General features: G+C 45.2%; 1 protein-coding gene across 5 annotated transcripts in view; it reads right to left on the reverse strand.

The window, feature by feature from the left end:
* LOC135906148 (uncharacterized) overlaps nucleotides 1-22,322 on the reverse strand; it is a 281,677-nt gene that overhangs the window by 11,136 nt on the left and 248,219 nt on the right. For all 5 annotated transcript variants that reach the window (XM_070524112.1, XM_070524105.1, XM_070524086.1 and 2 more), the window contains 2 exons: nucleotides 17,299-17,379; nucleotides 3,429-3,477 (listed from right to left, as the gene is read on the reverse strand). In XM_070524112.1, the coding sequence (XP_070380213.1) occupies nucleotides 3,429-3,477; nucleotides 17,299-17,379 (130 nt within the window). The remainder of the gene's footprint in view (nucleotides 1-3,428; nucleotides 3,478-17,298; nucleotides 17,380-22,322) is intronic.

Here is a 22,322-nt window from a genome sequence, read left to right on the forward strand (position 1 = left end):
CGCTAGCGTCAGCGGCGTGCTTTCTTGAGCGAGGCGGCGGTGGCTGTAGTGTGTTTGAACATGTCAACAACTAAGCCTTTTCGCAAGTGTTTGTTGTTTTAATGGCATTCGTTGGTACGAGAGCCACGTGGTCTGCATCCTGGGAGAGCGAGGCTGAGCGCCCGCGGAGCAGTGGCAAGCCTGAAGCGAGTGAGTACGGAAGCCTCGTGGGTGGTCCGAATTTCCTATGTAAATAGCTTCTTCTATCTCTTTGACTCGGATGAAGTCGAGGCTCTGGGAGCCGGGTGGCCGCGGGCCACGGGTGCCACTACGGGCTGACTGGTATTGCGGCCTGGCACCGGGCGCTCCGACACCGTCTGGGACGGTGGGCGCCGTCAACTCGGATGCTGTGTGCACCGAGCGGAGTAGGACCACCTCACAGAGCTGACGTCTCCTCGCGGTTGCCTGTTTTGCGCCCATTTTGGGTGTTGTTTGTTGGATGCCGGTTGTTGTCAGAGTAGCGACGCTTTAGGCCTAAGGCTTTACGAAGCTGCCTGTCGCACGTGGATGGACACAACCTGGTGGACCGTCGCGTTGAGGTGTTGCAATTTGCTTCCCTCATTCTAGTTAGCCTCGCACGAGTTGAGATTACTCGTTCGACTCAAGAAAGCGAGCTTCGTTCACGTGAACTTAGCATCTGAGTAGCTGCCCGATCTTTGCTAGCCGAGTTGAACATCGTACCACGTGGGCGATGCGCATGCAGAATTCCTCTCCCTTGCACTACTTTAGTGTTCGCCGAGTGTGTTGAGTTTACGCAGTGTGATTGGAGTCACCCCTGGTTTACCGTCACCTGCACATCGTCTGCGCTGCTGCCCCGGACTACGATCGAGCCACCCCGGGCGATGGTGATGCTGCGGCCAGTTCGGCGCGGCGACTTCGGCGGCCTCCTGTATCCAGCTCACAATCCTCGGCGGCGAACAAAAGAGCCGGCGGTCACCGACAGCTACGGCGGCTCTTCCCAGCAGGGCGCGTCGGCGCGAGCGACGCTTGCTCGTGCCGACTACTGCGTCGTCGTCTCCGGAGCCCTGGCCTGGGATCGTGCCGTCGAGTCTGCAAAGCTGCTGCTGTGGCCGGCGGACGCCAGCGGTGCACCCAGGGACAATGTCGGCTCGCATGCTATGGACAGCGTGTGGAGATTTCTTCGGCGCGGCCATTGTTATATGTACTATCTTGTTCGCGAAGCACGGGTTAATATTAGACCGTGTCACATGTTTCGCCGGAATAAGAAGTGATTTAAGGTTGGGGGGATGTGGGGATGCGCGACCCTCGCGCCTCCCCTGATGTTTTTCCCGCATAGCGCGTCTCCTGTAGTGCGGCTTCGCCGCACACGCGGCGGTCCGAGTGGTACAGGCGCAGTGCGAGAGATGGCGCTAGTGTTGCGCGCCGCGAGGTTACTTGGGCGCCGAAAGGAAGGCGCTGGCTCTCTTGGCTTCGAGACAGCAAGCGTGCTGCACGTGCAGCAACGCTCTTCCCCGGCGGGTCGCCGAAGCAGCGCGGACATCCCGCGCGCGCGGCGACCGATGCATCTGCGAGACCGCCTCGCGTGGCCGCCTTCGAACGCGCCACGATTCGCGTGACTATACACGCGAACGACCCGGCGTTGTGATCCAGCATGGGGCGAACATATTCGCTCGCTTCCGGTCGCGGTGAGTCGGACTTCTAGATTTGTCGCGCGCCCATCGGCATGTTTTGTGGATAGCAACTCGGCTAGCAGGCATTGATGTATGAAAGGTGCAATAAATGCCCTTGTGATTGTTTGCACTACTGTGTTGTCGTTCCTTTGTCCCAAGAGTACGGTGTGAGAAATCCATCATCAGACCCCACAGGATATATTCCACAATGAGCATAATTAAAAGCATGTCGAAGGCCCTGAGAAACTTTGTTCTGTTCTAATAAAAGGGCAATGTTTATGAACAATGAAAATGAAGTGCACTTCCTAAATCGCAGAATAAAACTACCGCGTGCACTCTCACTGTGGTGAAGCAATGTCAAGCGATCCTACTTTCGACACAAAAACTACTGCAGTGCCGGCACTTGCAGTCATGGCCCTCATGCCCAATATTGGTCAATTACGCTTCTGTGGCTGTTAATAGGCATATATTACCATGAGTAGAAGCTTTGAAATTCTTGTGCCTACTCCACATGACATCTGACAATTTGGTAGCATTGCTCAACACTACTTTATGTTTTGCCAATAAAAAGTGATTCCATTAAATTTGCAAGCGATCATACACTCAGCCTGGTAATTTTTGTACTTTTCTTGCACAAAAGGGGCCCAGATATGCCAAACAAAATACTGCAAAAGCGGAGACTTCAAAATGACAGAATTGACACTGTGGTTTGGGTGAGGAAATTAAAGTGCAGTTTGACCTTCAAGTTTGACCACTAAAGAAATGAAAATGGGATTTTGAACCAACTTTTATCAGTATAGATTGATTTAGTGCTCCCTAATTATTCGCATTAATGCAGGGCAATAAATTTATTCCTAGGACATGACTTGATGCAGGCACTTGAGGCCCAGGTATTTGATACAAGAATGTACAGTCAACAACCGATTTTTCAGACATGCCGATAATTCTGACAGCTTTGCGGCACCACCACGGCACCCCATAGAGTCAATGTATAAGAACGTCTGAAATTTCGGACGCAAAAACCCTTCACTGTCCGATTTTCCGGACTTTTTACCATGACCACAGGTCCTAAATGGCATTGATCAAAGCCACCACGGCTGCCATTTTGATTATCTTCCCACCTCGAACAGGCGCTCTCATATGCAAATCTGTTGGCAGCCATAGCCACCACTGAGGCAACGCTAGCCTAGTTACTTCGACATTCACTACTAAGCGTCTTGCTGTGCGGTACCATGTTTTTCATTAAAACAATTCGCTGCTGTTAGCAATGGCACTGACTCCGCTTTTTGAATCCTCGCCAATGGCTTTGAAGCTCAGAAAGCATGACACGTTGCATAATCCGGTTCCCAAAAGTCAGCTTCGCCTTAATACAGAAGCACTATTACGCGGTGAAACCTACAAAAAAAAAATGGTAAGAGACAGTTGTCACGGGACACAGTATGTATTCCTGAATTATACACACGTGCACCCGCCCATCTCCTGCCACATCCTGTCACAGTACGAGTACCAATACACCTAGTAAGTGTACTGGCAGGCCTTCAGCGCTATTTCGGACTTACCTGTGGCGATTTAAGGCCGGGGTCAGTAAAAGGCATGCATTAATTTTTTTTTGACTGCCCAATTTTTTGGACACTGACGGTATTCTAAATCTGCAACTTAGTCAGCAAAAGTAAAGTGGCAGTAAAGTGGCATGCACTAATAAGGTGCTACTATTCAGTAATTCAAGTAGAAAAGACTGTAGCCAAGATGAAAACTTACATTGGCGAGAAATGGCTTTCTCCATTCCTTCTTTTTTCTCCTTGAATGCCTGAAAGAAGATAAGCGAGCGTAAATAATTCACATTTTAATTAAATTATGGGGTTTTACGCGCCAAATCCACGACACGCCAAAACCACGATCTGATTATGAGGCACGCCGTAATGGGGGACTCCAGAAATTTGGACCACCTGGGGTTCTTTAATGTACACCTAAATCTAAGTACACAGGTGTTTTCGCACTACGCCCCATCGAAATGTGGCTGCCGTAGCCAGAATTCGATCCAGCGACCTCGTGCAGTAATTTGCATTGATAAGTGAGAAAACCACTTGCCATAGTTCTATCATCCAACTCAGCACTAAAATTAGGTGACGAGTTGGTTAAACATTACAAGAAAGAGCAAGTGATTTAAATTGAGTGGCATGGTATCAATGGTGTTCAAAAGTGCACTAAAGGCAAATATTAGGTGAACTTAAACTGTTAAAATGTTTTTGCAGGAATCTCGCAACATCTGATTTGTGCCAAGAAATGACTTAGTTGCAGAGAAAATCGCAACTGAAAGGGCCGCATTCCTCTGCCTCAATTCCAATCGCCCACGACGAGTGATGCAGTGTGACGAAGCATACATTATCACAACCATTTGCCACTGTTGGTGAATAAAACAGCACCTGAAATCCAGCACTATGGTTTCTTGTGTAAAACATGGAAGGGTGGGAAGAAATCAAGCTAGGAGAGAGTGCGGTATGTGTGTTGACAAGGCCTAAAACAAACTGCATGTTTATTGTGAACATGACCTGCCAATCATTTTAAAGACTCGTAGCGATTGGCCCTGTTGATTCCCTCAGTAACGATATTTTGGCTCGTGATGCTGGACACAATTACAGCAATTTAAGCTTGCTGAGACAGCATATTTTTGCTGTTTGCAGTCAGGGTGAGCTTTGCAAGCCAGCAGAACCAGTGCAGCACTACATGATACCATAACTACTTAAACATGAGAGCACAGGCGGTGTGGGGCTAAGCAAAAACGAAGCTTTTTGACCGCCTGCAGCGTAACGTGAATAAGTTGTTTTTGAGAATTGAATAGAAGTGGACAAGTAGCATTTTCTTCCACGTTAGAATGCAATGCAATAATATTGTGACAGAGAGGAGATGTAGGCAAAGAATAAATTTACAAAATATTTAAAAAGAAAGCTATGGCAGGAGAAGGTGTCTGATCTGGCCTATGTGGAAGTGCCCTCATTGTCGCCTTCATTGCTCTGCCAAACCTTGCGTTCATCCATGTATCGATCGCTCCATAACATCAGCCCCGGTGGCAGAAGCACTGTCCTGGCGCTTGCTACATAGGTGAGTAGCTAGAAGGGCAATATGGCTCCAGCTGGGAAACATGAACAACATCAGTTGGTAGCGAAGAGTCGAAGAAGCAGAGCCCAGGGGTATAAGCTTGTAATTGATGTCAGTGAACTGATGCAGCACCTTCTAGAGCCCAGTGTAACGTTGGAGAAGCTTCTCTGATAGGCCAATGCGGTGGCATGGCGACCATAGGAGGGCCAGAGAGCCAGGCATGAAGCGCGCACTTCTGTGTCAGCTGTCGTAACGGGACTTTTGGGAGTGTTGCGAAGCACAGAGTCGGTTGTTGGCTAGCTGACGAGCTACCCGGGCTTGAGCAATGACATCACTGGTGTATTCAGCAGGCAAGTGAGGAGCCGATGGAAGGAGAGTCTCGAATGGCAATGCAGGATGTCTGCCAAACAGTAAATAAAATGGTGACTATCCAGCAGTGTCATGCTGTGACGAGTTGTACATGAAGGTAACGAATGGTAACGTGCTGTCCCAGTCACAGTGATCAGGTGAAGCATACATGGCCAGCATCTCAGCTAGCGTTTGATTCAGGTGCTCGGTCAAGCCATTCGCCTGTGGATGATAAGCAATGGTGAGCTTACGTTCAGTGGAGCAGGCACGAAGGATGTCATCTATCACTCGTGAGAGGAAGTACCTCCCGCAATCAGTGAGGAGCTGCTGAGGGGCACCATGATGTAGAATTACGTTGTGAAGGAGAAAGTCAGCGACATCTGTAGAACAACTTGTCGGGAATGACCTGGTGATCGCGAAGCGCATGGCACAGTCTGTTGCGACCGCAACCCATTTATTTCCCGAGATGGACATAGGAAAAGGGCCTAGAAGGCCAAGGCTGACGCAGAAGAATGGCTCTGCAGGGATATCAATAGCTTGTAGCTGGCCTGCAGGCCGCGCTGAATGGCACTTGGGGCGTTGACAGCGTTCACAAGCAGCAATGTAGCGGTGCACAGAACGGTACATGCCAGGCCAGAAAAACCGATGCCGGATGCGAGTGTAAGTACACAAGACACCCAGGTGACCGCAAGTTGGTACGTCATGAAGCTAGTGAACAACACTGGAGCGTAGATGGCGAGATAGGACAAGCAGGAGCTCTGGGCCATCTGAGCCGAGATTATGATGATACAGAATGTTGTCGGGTAGCTCTAACAGGCGAATGATGAGCCGTAAAGACACGTCTTGTCGCTGTTCGGTGGGGATATTATCTGAAGGAAGAATGGACAGTATGCAGGCGTATGCAGGGTCAATGAGGTCAGGAACATCGACAGGGTGGTGGTGTGACAAGCAATCTGCGTCTTGGTGCAATCATCTAGATTTATAGTGTACAACAAACAAGTATTCTTGGAGCCATAGTGCCCGGCGGCCGAGATGTCCAGACAGATTCTTGAGCGACGAGAGCCAGCAGAGAGCATGATGGTCTGTAATCATAGATAAAGTTTGGCCAAACAACTAAGGTCTAAATTTGGTGACAGCCCACACCAAAGCCAGGCACTCGCATTAAGTGATGGAAAAGTTCCGTTCAGAGGATGAAAGAAGGCACCTGGCACAGGCGATGACACGTTCCTTGCCGTGCTGTTTTTGGCTAAGGACAGCCCCAATTCCATGACCACTGGCATTGGTGAGAAATTCTGTAGGCAATGAGGGGTCGAAATGGGCCAGCATTGGTGGTGTAGTGAGTAGATGGATGAGGGCAGAAAACGAAGCTTCTTGTTCGGGTCCCCACACGAAAGGACCATCCTTCTTCAAGAGTTCAGTGAGAGCGCCGGCGATGTCCACGAAGTTCTGTACAAAGCGACTAAAGTAGAAATATAATCCTACAAAACTCTGGTTGACTTTGGCTGAGCACAGCGCAGGAAATTGTTGCACTGCTCGCACCTTGTTGGGGTCTGGCTGAACACCAGCAGCACTGATAAGGTGACCGAGCATAATTATTTGGCGTCGCCCGAAATGGCACTTGGCAGAGTTCAGCTGAAGATTGGCTCGAAGGAAGACGGCAAGAACGGCCGATAAATGGGTGACGTGGCTGTCAAACGTAGGCGAGTACACAATGACATCGTTGAAACAGCATAGACAGATGGACCACTTATATCCCCGCAGGACACTCCAGGCGCATTTTTGCTGTCAGCGTCGCCGTGATGTTCCGTCATATGACCAACATATTGATAACATATGCTGCATGCACGTAAGGCCCTATGGAACATTCGAAGGAAATTGTCAAGAGCTCCAATAAATATGAAACTTGCTGCGTATAAAGCACTGGGCAGACCCATTTTGTACTATGCGTCCTGGTTATGGGACACTTAAACTAAAACAAACATAGATGAATTGGAAAAAGTGCAGAGACTGGCCATTTGCTTCATTTGCAACGGCTGCAGAAGGACAGGCAGCGTGACAGATATGATTAATATGCTAGACCTTGAGACTCTTCCGATCATGATGTACAGAACACAGGCTTAAGTTAAGTTCTTATATCTGTCATACAATAATAAGACGCAGGCTGACAAGGCTTGCTATCTCACCCCTGTATCACAAGCAAACTGAGTCACTATAACCATGGAAAAGTCTAACAAGAATACCGGGTTTGTACCGATTCGTTTAAATATTCTTTTTTTCCTAATACTGTATCCCATTGGAATAGGCTACCACAGAGTGTTGTTGACTCTAAGGATCATCATCATCATCATCATCATCAGCCTGGTTACGCCCACTGCAGGGCAAAGGCCTCTCCCATACTTCTCCAACTACCCCGGTCATGTACTAATTATGGCTATGTTGTCCCTGCAAACTTCTTAATCTCATCCGCCCACCTAACTTTCTGCCGCCCTCTGCTACGCTTCCCTTCCCTTGGAATCCATTCCGTAACTCTTAATGACCATCGGTTATCTTCCCTCCTCATTACGTGTCCTGCCCATGCCCCTTTCTTTTTCTTGATTTCAACTAAGATATCATTAACTCGCGTTTGTTCCCTCACCCAATCTGCTCTTTTCTTATCCCTTAACGTTACACCTATCATTATTCTTTCCATAGCTCGTTGCGTCGTCCTCAATTTAAGTAGAACCCTTTTCGTAAGCCTCCAGGTTTCTGCCCCGTACGTGAGTACTGGTAAGACACAGCTTTTATAAACTTTTCTCTTGAGGGATAATGGCAACCTGCTGTTCATGATCTGAGAATGCCTGCCAAACACACCCCAGCCCATTCTTATTCTTCTGATAATTTCAGGCTCATGACCCGGATCCGCAGTCACTATCTGTCCTAAGTAAATGTATTCCCTTACCACTTCCAGTGCCTCACTACCTATCATAAACTGCTGTTCTCTTCTGAGACTGTTAAGCATTACTTTAGTTTTCTGCAGATTAATTTTTAGACCCACCCATCGGCTTTGCCTCTCCAGGTCAGTGAGCATGCATTGCAGTTGGTCCCCTGAGTTACTAAGCAAGGCAATATCATCGGCGAATCGCAAGTTACTAAGGTATTCTCCATTAACTCTTATCCCCAATTCTTCCCAATCCAGGTCTCTGAATACCTCCTGTAAGCACGCTGTGAATAGCATTGGAGAGATCGTATCTCCCTGCCTGACACCTTTCTTTATTGGGGTTTTGTTGCTTTCTGTATGGAGGACTATGGTGGCGGTGGAGCCACTATAGATATCTTTCAGTATTTTTACACACGGCTCGTCTACACCCTGATTCCGCAATGCCTCCATGACTGCTGAGGTTTCGACTGAATCAAACGCTTTCTCGAAATCAATGAAAGCTATATATAAAAGTTGGTTATACTCCGCACATTTTTCTATCACCTGATTGATAGTGTGTATATGGTCTCTAAGGATGTAGTGCATTTTATTGCCTGTTTGAAAAGTGTAAATGCATGATTTTTTGCTCTTTGCCTTTGTTTTTGTACTTTTGTTTTGATTATGTTCCTGTGCCCACTCCTGCTTGGACTCCAATCGGAGTCTGCAGTATTGCCAAATAAATAAATAAATAAACTCCAAGGGTGATAACACCGGCACTGCGCACCGTATGCTGTATGGGCGAGTGAAAGCGTGCAAGGGAAGCTGATGATCGCAGCTCAATCTCGCTTGTGCAAGGGAGGAAAGCAAGAAAGAAGCGCACTGTATTCCATTGTGCACTAGGTTCCGGGGGAAGGGGAGAGAGGTGGGGGCGGTGGCGTCATACTGCGTATTCTACGGCCGCACACGCCATACAGTAAAAGCTCGTTAATTCAAATTCCACGAGGATGCTACGAAAATTCAAATTATCGAAATTCGAACTAATGAAAGTAAAAGAAAAAATTTGACTGGTTAAGGCACGCGTATATAGTCCGACATAGCATGAGCACACGCACACGCACGGTCACGTTGGTGTAAACGTCTACACTTCGTTACTGGCACAGCCAATATAACCGGATGTGGACAACACGGTCTGACGTGCCCGACGTTGAGATGGCTCTTGCTCCATCTGCGCATTCGTCGCACAGAGTGGCGCGGAGAAATAATTATGATATTTCGCCCAAAATGCGAAGCATTGATTGCGATAGCAAATTAGTACATAGCTATACGAAGTAGGGATAGTAGTTTTACTGGCCGTATAAACTTTTAAACATTCGCTTACTAAGTTAACAAGTACGGTGTCACACGTGCACAGGTAAACATGAACATATCTCGCTCGATGACTGCGGAAACTCCCTGAAAAACACTGGAGTGAGGAATCGCAGCAGTAGCAGCGAGCGAATTGACCTTAGTACAGCTCTTGCTTCAACGCAAATGAAACATAGAAAGCGCGCAATGCTAACTTTCGTGCGCTACTGTGTACAGGTTGGTGAAAAATATTGTTTTATGAAGTGTTTTAGAACTAGCTGTACATTCCTGGTGGTGTTGCCGAGTCCTGCCTGTTTGTGGTCATGTTGTATGAATGTGTCTCTTATGTTTCACTTATTGCTAATTATGTGTGGCGACATAGAGGAAAACCCAGGTCCTGATTCTGATGCACAGGGTAATCTTGATCCTGATTCTGATGTTCTGCAACAGATTTTACATACCGTCACAGAAATTAAGGCTTCCCAAACTGAACTTCAAATCGGTATGCAGGGCGTCCAAACACGACTGTCTCTCATTGAGAACACACTTGCAACACTCAAAGACTGCAAAGAACAAGTTGAAAAGTGTGAAACAACTGTTAGTGCAGTTCAAAAGCAAGTTGCACATTTATACAGTAAAATGGACGACTTAGAGAACAGAAGCCGCCGAAACAATATTGTGATATATGGTATCCCAGAAAGTAGCGATGAAGGCCCTGCATCTTTGAAGAAATATGTCGAGAATGAAATCTTCAACAATTTGCTGAAAGTAAAAGTAAAGACTGTGGAGCGCGTCCATCGCGTTGGCAAAAAATTAGCTAATCGACATCGACCCGTCATACTGTGGTTTTTTTATTTTGTCGAAAAAAATGACAGTTCTGCGCAACTGTTCAAAGCTCAAAGGCACAGACTTATCGGTGTCGGAGGATTTTTTATTTGCAGTTTGTAAAACGCGCAGGAAGTTATGGGAGTCCTCAAAACAAAACCGAGCATGCGATGATAGGGTTGTGCTTCTTTTCGATAAGCTGAAAATAAATGACACGCTGTACGCATGGGATAAGCACATGGAAAAGAGGATACCTCTTAAACAAGCACGTTCTGAGATGACTGGTCACGAGGGTAATAGTTCAAATGCATGATGCCAAGAAAGTACACCATCGTTTTCTTATTGTGTGTCAATGCTCGAAGCATAGTGAACAAAACAGATAAACTAGAGGAGATTTTATTGGCTGACGAGCCTGACGTTTTAGTGATTACAGAGACGTGGCTACATCCCTCTATCCACGATTCAGAAATAATTCCAGAAGACTATAGCCTAATTTGCAAATATTGTGATAGCTGTGGAGGCAGAGTGGCTATCGCTATAAAGAATGGTCTAAAGTTCCAAGAGGAACAAGGTACAGTGGAATCTCGATGATACGATCACGGCTGATACGAATTTCTGGATGATACGAATTTTTCTGTGGTCCCGGCCGAGCCCCATTACTTTGCAACGTGTTAGAGAATGGTTGTTACGAATCAATTTTCGACCCGCGTCGGTTGATACGAAAATTACCGAAGACATTGGAAATTTGAAAGTGTGCTTGGCGAAAGCCAGACGCTGTTGCCGTCTGCGCTCCAATTAATTCGCTTTGGTGTTCGGCGATATCGCCTGTCGCTGCTGCCGCTTTCGTTCTGCTTCCCTGCCTTTGGTACCCGGCGATCTAATCAGTCGCTGTTGGCGTTTCTTTTCTGCCTCCCTTGCTTTCGCATCTGGTGACATGTTCATTCGTGGCATGCGCATTCGCTCCTTGTTCTTCTGGCGTTTGGTGTTGGGGGAATCCGGTGTCCGCTGGCGCTTCCCCGAACTGCATGGCGCGCAACACGGGCCTCTCACTCGACTGCAACGAAACGGCTGGCGAAGGAGCGGCGGTGCCACCGCCGACGCGCGCGCGCCCGTTCTACCGCTACTGTGTGACGTCACGGTTGCTATGCGCAGCTGCGCCCCTGACCGGCGCGCCGGTTGCTAAGGAGGGGAGGAGGTTGCGCCGCTGCGCGGATGAGAGACCACAGTTGGCACGATTCCAGCGCACGGATGGACGCGACCGCGAGCACGAGTCCCACCGATGGCAATGAGAGAGAACAGCGCGCAGTTACGCGATTTCTCCCTCTCTCTTTTGGTGCGGAGGCGCGGACGCGGCGCCGGACAGCGCGGAGGCCGCGATTGGGCACGAAGAGTTTGAAGCGGTGGCACTTGTGTTGCTTTTGTGCTTTTCTTCATTTTCCGCGTGCCATTGGACGGAGTGGCTGCTGTGCTTCGGGCCGCGTTCTTTGCGTTAGACGTGGGCGACGGCGAAGGACCCACCACCGGCGGCTGAAACGCTGCATGCGCGCTAAGTTCTGAGGCGTGCGCGAACGAAATCAGCAACGACACGTGCACGCGTTTTTATGGATTTGAACAAAGTCTGCTAATTGACCTGACAAAGAAAAAGAGGCAGAGGACATTAGAGAATTTTCTACAAGAAATAAATCCTTTTTACGTACTTGTGTCTGAGTGAGTTCACCTCTGACTCTTTGATTTAGCTAGTTTTAATTGTTTTGATGATACGAATTTCGGCTGATACGAATATTTTTCGTGAACCCGTGAGATTCGTATCATCGAGATTCCACTGTATACCTAACCATGAGAGTCTCTGGTGTACTGTCACATCTTAAACCACACCTCTACTAATAGGTGGAGTATACAGACAGCCTGGGGCACCTGAAACTTACCTATTGAATTACACAACTACCTCCTCGAGAAAATGCATGATCGGACGAAGCTAGTACTTGTTGGTGACTTCAACTTGGCAGGAATTGACTAAGATAACCTGACCGCCAGCAATAGGGAAGCAAACAGTTGCAAACGACTTTTTGATACCATGCTAAGTTTTTCTTTATCCCAACGTGTAACGCAAGCGACATGCGTCCAAGGGCTTGTTTCTAATATTTTAGACCATGCTTTGATTTCCTGGCACAGTAGATACTGAAGTTAAAGTGGAAGATGGAATATCTGACCATAAATTGATTCGAATTCATTTTCCTACTGTTAGCCTGGCAAAAAGTAACACTGAAAATTCACATATAGTTATTAAAGATTATTGCAGAGCAAACGATGAAAGCATTATTGATTACCTGGAAATAAATTTAGACTATTTTTACGCTGAACCTTCCGATGATGTCGAGAACTTTGGCTAAAATTTAAAGTGGCAATTTTTCCCTGTGAAAAAACTTATACTATTCTTACGAAACGTAAGTGGACAAGGCAAAGAAATCCTTGGATAAAGCGAGAAATTATTGATATGAAGCGGAGGCTGAAAAGAATCCGGAAGCGTAAATGCGATCCACCAGTAATAAATAAATATTACCACGAGTTTAAAAGCTTGTTACGGCAAGCAAAAATTTTGGCGTTACCTTGCTAAACTGGACAGTCCAATCCGTAAGATGGAAATCAACAGCATCGTTACTGAAAATACGCAAACAATACCTAATTCATTCAATTCTTTTTTCCAATCCGTATTCACCCAAGCGTGCCCAGTCCAAGTACCACTTGTTCAACGTGGCTCAGCTATGCTGGAAATCGAGATAACCGAACGAGGTATCTTGAACCTGCTTCTACAACTAGATGTTAAAAAATGTCCGGGCCCAGATAAAATTCCAAATGGGTTTCTTAAGTGTTATGCAGAACAACTTACCCCCTTTTTGCATAAAATATTTACGCTTTCACTGAAAAATGATGCAGTTCTGACAGACTGGCTTCGCGCTAGAATAATCCATTTTCATAAATGTGGTAAAAAACTTTCTGTGGAAACGTATCGACCCATATTACTAACTACTTGTTGCAAATTGATGGAGCATATCCTCAACAAGATGCAGCGGTGGCGTAGAGGTAGAACATCTGCTTCGCATGCAAGAGGACCGTGGTTCGAATCCCGGTGCCGCGCAATTTTCCACAGGATGTAAAAAAAAAGATTCGCGTGTTGATGAAATTGCATAAACAGGCCTGAAGTGTGGCCTGATCCCGGTGACCAGAACCAGTAACGCACTCCCTGACCAGAGCACGATTGGCCACCCTGGTGCAGTACTTGGCCACAACCTCCCATATGAACACAAGAATCAAACCCTGGCCCTCAGTCCCCAGCAGCTGCGAAGCAACTGACCACGGTGGCGGTCAGACCTGCAACGCAGCAGAGGGTGCTAAGAATCCGTCGTTCCGGACAGGCCACCATTGGAATCTGAACCTGGGAACGTTAAATGCTAGAATGTTATCTAGTGAGGTGAGTCTAGCAGTGCTATTGGAGGAATTAGAGGGCAGTAAATGGGATATAATAGGGCTCAGTGAAGTTAGGAGGACCAAAGAAGCATATACAGTGCTGAAAAGCGGGCACGTCCTGTGCTAACGGGGCTTAGCGGAGAGACGAGAACTAGGAGCCGGATTCCTGATTAATAAGGATATAGCTGGTAACATACAGGAATTCTATAGCATTAACGAGAAGGTGGCAGGTCTTGTTGTGAAACTTAATAAGAGCTACAAATTGAAGGTCGTACAGGTCTACTCCCCTACATCCAGTCATGATGACCAGGAAGTCAAAAGCTTCTATGAAGACGTGGAATCGGCGATATGTGAAGTCAAAACAAAATACACTATACTGATGGGCGACTTCAATGCCAAGGTAGGCAAGAAGCAGGCAGGAGACAAGTCAGTGGGGGAATATGGCATAGGCATTAGGAATATCAGGGGAGAGCTATTAGTAGACTTTGCAGAACAGAACAATATGCGGATAATGAACACCTTCTTCCGCAAGCAGGATAGCCGAAAGTGGACGTGGAGGAGCCCGAATGGCGAGACTAGACATGAAATAGACTTTATACTCTGCGCTAACCCTGGCATCATACAAGATGTGGACGTGCTCGGCAAGGTGCGCTGCAGTGACCATAGGATGGTAAGAACTCGAATTAGCCTAGACTTGAGGAGGGAACAGAAGAAACTGGTATATAAGAAGCCGATCAATGAGTTAGCGATAAGAGGGAAAATAGAGAAATTCCGGATCAAGCTACAGAACAGGTATTCGGCCTTAACTGAGGAAGAGGACCTTAGTGTTGAAGATATGAATGACATGGGCATCATTAAGGACATGGGCATCATTATGGGCATCATTAAGGAATGTGCAATAGAAGTCGGTGGTAACTCTGTTAGACAGGATGCCAGTAAGCTATCGCAGGAGACGAAAGATCTGATTAAGAAACGCCAATGTATGAAAGCCTCTAATCCTACAGCTAGAATAGAACTGGTAGAACTTTCCAAGTTAATCGACAAGCGTAAGACAGCTGACATAAGGAAGTATAATATGGATAGAATTGAACATGCTCTCAGGAACGGAGGAAGCCTAAAAGCAGTGAAGAAACTAGGAATAGGCAAGAATCAGATGTCTGCGTTAAGAGACAAAGCCGGCAATATCATTACTAATATGGATGAGATCGTTCAAGTGGCTGAGGAGTTCTATAGAGATTTATACAGTACCAGGGGCACGCATGACAATAATGGAAGAGAGAATAGTCTAGAGGAATTTGAAATCCCACAAGTAACGCCCGAAGAAGTAAAGAAAGCCTTGGGAGATATGCAAAGGGGGAAGGCAGCTGGGGAGGATCAGGTAACAGCAGATTTGTTGAAGGATGGTGGGGAGATGGTTCTAGAAAAACTGGCCACCCTGTATACGCAATGCCTCATGACTTCGAGCGTACCGGAATCTTGGAAAAACTCTAACATAATCCTAATCCATAAGAAAGGAGACACTAAAGACTTGAAAAATTATAGACCGATCAGCTTACTGTCCATTGCCTACAAAGTATTTACTAAGGTAATTGCAAATAGAATTAGGAACACCTTAGACTTCCGTCAACCAAAGAACCAGGCAGGATTCCGTAAAGGCTACTCAACAATAGACCATATTCACACTATCAATCAGGTGATAGAGAAATGTGCGGAATATAACCAACCCTCATATATAGCTTTCATTGACTACGAGAAAGCGTTTGATTCACTCGAAACCTCAGCAGTCATAGAGGCATTACAAAATCAGGGTGTAGATAAGCCGTATGTAACAATACTGAAAGATATCTATAGCAGCTCCATAGCCACCGTAGTTCTCCATAAAGAAACCAACAAAATTTCAATAAAGAAAGGCGTCAGGCAGGGAGATACGATCTCTCCAATATTATTCACAGTATGTTTACAGGAGGTATTCAGAGACCTGGACTGGGGAGAATGGGGGATAAGAGTTAATGAAGAATACCTTAGTAACTTGCGATTCATTGATGATTTTGCCTTGCTTAGTAACTCAGGGGACCAACTGCAATGCATGCTCACTGACCTGGATAGGCAAAGCCGAAGGGTGGGTCTAAAAATTAATCTGCAGAAAACTAAAGTAATGTTTAACAGTCTCGGAAGAGAACAGCAGTTTACAATAGGTAGGGAGGCACTGGAAGTGGTAAGGGAATACATCTACTTAGGACAGGTAGTGACTGCGGATCCGGATCATGAGACTGAAATAATCAGAAGAATAACAATGGGCTGGGGTGTGTTTGGCAGGCATTCTCAGATCATGAACAGCAGAATGCCATTATCCCTCGAGAGAAAAGTTTATAACAGCTGTGTCTTACCAGTACTCACGTACAGGGCAGAAACCTGGAGGCTTACGAAAAGGGTTCTACTTAAATTGAGGACGACACAACGAGCTATGGAAAGAAGGATGATAGGTGTAACGTTAAGGGATAAGAAAAGAGCAGATTGGGTGAGGGAACAAACGCGAGTTAATGACATCTTAATTGAAATCAAGATAAAGAAATGGGCATGGGCAGGGCATGTAATGAGGAGGGAAGGTAACCGATGGTCATTAAGAGAAGAATGGTTTCCAAGAGAAGGGAAGCGTAGCTGGGGGCGGATGAGATTAAGAAGTTTGCAGGGACGACATGGCCAGAATTAGTACATGACCGGGGTAGTTGGAGAAGTATGGGAGAGGCCTTTGCCCTGCAGTGGGTGTAACCAGGTTGATGATGATGATGATCCTCAACAAAGCCGTCATGGACTACCTAGAGTCTAACAATATACTGTACCCTAAACAGCACGGCTTACATAGAGGGCTGTCAACGGTAACACAACTTGCAAAAATAACTCATGACTTCACTCGCATAATTGATTCTAAGCTTGGTGATGTCTTTCAAACTGCAGTTTCATCTTTTTGTAGCGTGCTGATAAATATGGCTGTTTAAGGCCAGTTTGCATGTAAGTATGCTTGTACCATCACTTTCATAGGTTTTTCGAATAAACAGTCACTTGGTCAGCAATCATCCTTTCTGATCTCCCCTACATCTCTCCCTCTACATCTAAATTAAATTATGGGTTTTTACGTCCCACAACCACTTTCTGATTATGAGGCAGGTCATTGTGGGGGACTCCAGGTGTTTTCACATTTCGCCCCACCGCCGTCTGGTATTTAATCCCGCGACCTCGTGCTCAGTAGCCCAACACGATAGCCACTGAGCAACCACGGCGGGTCCCTCTACATCTCTGTGTGGTTGTGTTGTTTTCTTCTACCATGTTCAATGTTCACAACCTCACCCAGGTTTCACTGCTACAATGTGGTAAACCTCACATGCCACTGGTTTATGCAGAGTCAGGTCATTTTGAAATGGCAAAACTGTAGCTTGCTCTTTAGTATTATAATGAGAAGATATTGCATCCAGTTGCATGGATCCCAATGCACAGGTACAACTGACTACATTGCACAGATTTTTGCTTCTGTAGCCCTTATAGACTTCTGCATTGCTAGGACATCCGCTCTAAAGCATATCTTTAACAGGCTGAGCCATCAAACATTTCCCAAAGATTAAACTTTAGGTATGTTAAGTTGCACAGCTATGCACTCACTGCGATTTCCTCATGCGCACTCTGAAGTTCAGCAGTCTGCTTGGTGTATTTGTCCTGGAGTTTGCTCAGTTCCAATCGCAGCTGCATGTGCCGAAAAAAAAAAAAAACACAAAACAGATAATTAGCAAGAATTTAGTAAAAGGTATTACATATGTCAGCTGAAAGCCAGCACCACCTATGTGGCCCATGTACCACAACCTCAAAAGCAAGCCTGGCACCCAGAGAAAAACCTTCCTCGAAGGTGATATCCTTACTGAAGGAGATCTTTGCCAGGTTTGACATACAGTAAAAGCTCATTAATTCGAATTCAGCAGGGATGCTACAAAAATTTGAAGTATAAAAAAATTTCGTAGCATTTTGTAGATGTAGCATGAGTGCACGCACGCATACGCTACGTCATGTTGGCAAGAAAAACGAGCACTGGTGCAGCCAATGCAACCAGACAGGGCCAATGCAGTCCGATGAGCCTGACGTCTGGATGGCTCTAGCTCCATCAGCATGTTCGTCACGTGAACTGCGCTGACCCACAATGCATGGCACGGAGAAAAAAAAGTGCCCACACCGATTTGCCGAAGGTCACAGACAGCCTTTCAAAGCAGCGTATGGGTTGGTATTGTTCTGTGCATGCTCCAAAGAGAGCAGCCTACGGTGCGCGCATCGAAGTCTAGAGGGGACCGCATTTCGGCTGGCATAGCCCAAGTGGTGTAGCGTGAGTGGCCACAAGTGATGCGCGCCGAAAGCGTCAAGAGTATAAACGCAATTTTGTGCCACCGACACACGCAACAAGCGCAAGAGCTGCGCTCTCAAATGCGTTCGCGAAACGCACCACAACCTGCTGCGATGTTGATCTCCATTGTACTTTCGTAGCTGCACCGGCTGCATGCTGCCGACTTCCACTATACGTATAGATGGCGTCCAAACATGTCCAGGTATTTGTACAGGAAAAACATAGATTCACAGTGGAGGAAAAGAACTAGGAAGATTACCAGCAAGTATACGACCTGTATGGTAATCAAAGAACGTCAAGCGGAAAATCAGAGAGGCTGAGATGATCTCATGGGTGGTGGCAATGGAAAAGAAACCTGCTACGAGTAATTAAGAGGAAAAAATGAAATCAAGAAAAAAAACAATTTATGATAACTCAAAGGGAAGCTCTTTACTTTTTGAAGCAAGATCAGGATACCTTATAACACGCACTTATAAAGAGAGATACAAGGAAGAAGACGCATATGCTTGCTGCGGCAAAGCTAGGGAAACGATGGAGCATGTTTTATTAGAATGTGAAAATATCTGCCCAGCAGTCAATTTATTTATTTATTTATTCCAAATATTTGCAACACCCAAAGGCATTATTGCAGGGGTGATGAGAATATATAGCTAAGGCGAGTAAAAAATATTACAAGGCATGACAAGCGAGTATTAAATGAAGACAACTGCACTCGTTCATACATCTGATAACAAGGCCCGAAACATTGGTTCAAATTGATACTCGACAATTTGGGCAAGCAGTTCCATTCACAAACTGTAAGTGTAAGTGTTTGATAAGTGTTAGTTTTACATTTAATTTCTTTTATTTTCCATCCGTGACAAATCTGTTCGACCTGAAATAGATTAGAACTAAATAGACCTAAATAGATTAAATAGAAATAAAATATACAAAGATATTTATTTGCTGGAAGCAAATAAATATCTTTGTATATTTTTATAAGTACTGTGATAAATTTTATACAACATTTCTAACTGGAAGTTCCTTCGGCAAGTACATAAAAGCTCCCATCCCTACGTTAGTTTAATGTCAGTAACACTACTAGGGAAGTTATAATCTCTTGATGTAAATCGAATGGCTCAGTTTTGTACACGTTCATGCACTTCAGTTAAATATAAAGTTCGTGGGTTCCAAACAACACAAACTTACTCCAATATAGACTGAACATAAGTTAAATATAGAAGCTCTTTAACTTTTAGCGGTGTGCCATTTTAAAATTTTGTCTGAAAAAATTCAGCATTCCCCAAGCTTTAGATGAAACATGTTCAATGTGCTTAATTCCATATAAGGTTGGAGGAAAAGTAAACGCCAAGGTATTTGTAATCAGATACTCTTGATAGTTGGACAGAATCAAATCCATGTTCGGCCAGGAGATAATTTGACACTTTGTTGGATTTAAATACGTTTTTCACTTCAAACACCATTGTTGGATATGGTCCAAGTTGCCCTGCAAATGAAATGAATCTGAATAATTGTTTACATCACAGCATACAACACAATCATTTGCATATAAACATACTCTACAAGTCACATCTCTCAGAATGTCATTAATATACACTAGAAACAACAGTGGCCATAGAAAGGACCCCTGCGGCATTCCCGAGGATACAGCAACATAATCGGACTGGGACCCATTAATCAGCACATGTTGCTTATGTCCCTGCAGATAACATTGAAGCTAGTTTAGAAGAGAAGTAGGCATGTTAAGTAAAGACAGTTTATATAGTAGTAAGTCATGAGGTACCAAATCAAGCGCTTTTTTGAAACCTAAGAAAATACAATTCGTTTGTAACCCGAGGTCAAATAATGAAAAAAAAAAAACATCATCATCAGCTTGTTTTATGTCCACTGCAGGACGAAGGGCCCTCCCTGCTATCTCCAATTACTCCTCTCCTGCACCAACCGATTCCAACTAGCACCTGCAAATTTCCTAATTTCATCGCACCACCTAGTTTTCTGCCGTCCTCTACTGCACTTCCCTTGTCTTGGTACCCATTCTGTCACCCTAATGTTCCAACGGTTATATAATCTGCGCATTACTCTTAATGTGAATTACAACATCATCTATACCCGTTTGCGCTCTGATTCGAACCGCTCTCTTTCTGTCTCTTAACGTTATGCCTAGCAATCTTCGTTCCATCGCTCTTTGCGCAGTCCCCAACTTGTTCTCAAGCTTCTTTGTCAGTCTCCAAGTCTCTGCCCCATATGTCAGCACTGGTAAAATGCACTGATTGCATACCTTCCTTCACAATGATAACGGTAAGCTTCCAGTCAGGAGCTCACGATGTCTACCGTATGTGAGCCAACCCATTTTTTTTTTCTTCTGCGAATTTCCTTGTCATGGTCAGGGTTTCCTGTGATTAGTTGACCTAGGTAAACATACTCCTTCACAGACTCTACAGGCTGACTTGCAATCCTGAACTCTTGTTCCCTTGTCCGGTTATTCATCATTATCTTTGCCTTCTGCATATTATCTTCAACCCCACTCTTACACTCTCCCTGTCAAGGTCCTCAATCATTTGTTGTAACTCGTCTGCAGTGTTGCTGAATAGAACAATGTCATCGGCAAACCGAAGGTTGCCCAGATATTCGCCATCGATCCTTATTCCTAAGCCTGCCCAGCTTAATAGCTTGAATACTTCTTCCACGCCTGCAGTGAATAGCATAGGAGAGATTGTGTCTCCCTGTCTGACCCCCTTTCTTTATAGTTATCTTCCTGCTTTTCTTCAGTAGAATTAAGGTAGCTGTAAGACCTCTGTAGATATTTTCCAATGTATTTACATAAGTGTTCTGTACTCCTTGATTACGTAATGCCTCTATGACTGCTGGCATCTCTACTGAATCAAGTGCCTTTTCGTAATCTACGAAAGCCATATAGCGGGGCTGATTGTACTCTGCGGATTTTTTGATAACCTGATTAATGGCATGGATGTGATCGATTGTAGAGTATCCCTTCCTGAAGCTAGCCTGTTCTCTTGCTTGACTAAAGTCCAGTGTTGCCCTTATTCTATTGAAGATTATTTTGGTAAATATTTTATATAATACTGGGAGTAAGCTAATGGGCCTATAGTTTTTCAATTATTTAATGTCTCCCTTTTTGTGGATTAGTATAATGTTTGCATTCTTCCAGTTTTCTGGGACCCTTGCAGTTGATAAACACTTCGTATAAAGAGCCGCCAGTTTTCCAAGCATTATGTCTCTTCCATCTTCGATTAAATCGACTCTTATTTCATCTTCTCCTGCAGTTCTTCCTCGTTTAATGTCTTGCAAGGCCCTTCTGACCTTATCGCTAGTTATAGGAGGTATCCCGACTCCTCTGGGTCAGTGTAGAATTCTTCTGCTTTTTACTATATCTTTGAGATTGCTCATGATATTATCCTGCTTATCTTTCAGTACATACATCTTGGTTTGTCCTATGCCAAGTTTCTTTCTCACTGATTTCAGGCTGCATCCATTTTTTACGGCTTCTTCAGTCTTTTTCATGTTATATTGTTACGGTGAAGGCAACGAAGAAGTTGAATTAGACTAGACGAAGACGAAGTCTGGCAGTTGCCTGAACGCCATAACGCCAGTTGTAAATATACATCATTTTACACTCGTGGGCCTGGTTTCTTCCTGCAACATGTAAAATAACGTGTATTTACAACTGGCGTATATGGCGTTCAGACAACTGCCAGACTTCGTCTTCGTCTAGTTTAATTCAACTTCTTCGTTACCTTCACCGTAACATCATTTTCAAATATCACTTATGTTTGCCTTGTTGATCAGTTTTGACAGTTCTGCGAATTCTATCTGACCTCTTGAGTTGGACCTTTGTTACTTGGGAGAGCTTGCCTATTGGTTGCCTTGGTGTCTTGCCTCCCACTTGCTGCCTCTGAAGCCAGCCTAGTTACGGTTTCAATCATTAGCTTTATGTCATCATCATCTCTCTGTTCTAAGGCTGCATATTTGTTTGCAAGTACCAACCTGAATTTGTCTGCTTTTACCCTTACTGCCGCTAGGTTGACCTGTTTCTTCTTGACCAATTTTACCCTTTCTCTCTTCAAATTGAGGTGAATCCTAGCCCTCACTAACCTATGATCACAGCACTTTACCTTACCTATCACTACTACATCCTGCACTATTCTGGGATCAGCAGAAAGTATGAAGTCAATTTCATTTCTTGTTTCACTATTAGGGCTTTTCCAGGTCCGCTTTCTGTTGCTACGCTTCCTGAAAAAGGTGTTTATTATTCGAAGCTTATTCCTTTCTGCGAATT

Source organism: Dermacentor albipictus, chromosome 1 (assembly GCF_038994185.2).
Source record: "Dermacentor albipictus isolate Rhodes 1998 colony chromosome 1, USDA_Dalb.pri_finalv2, whole genome shotgun sequence".
Classification (NCBI taxonomy): Eukaryota; Metazoa; Arthropoda; class Arachnida; order Ixodida; family Ixodidae; genus Dermacentor; species Dermacentor albipictus.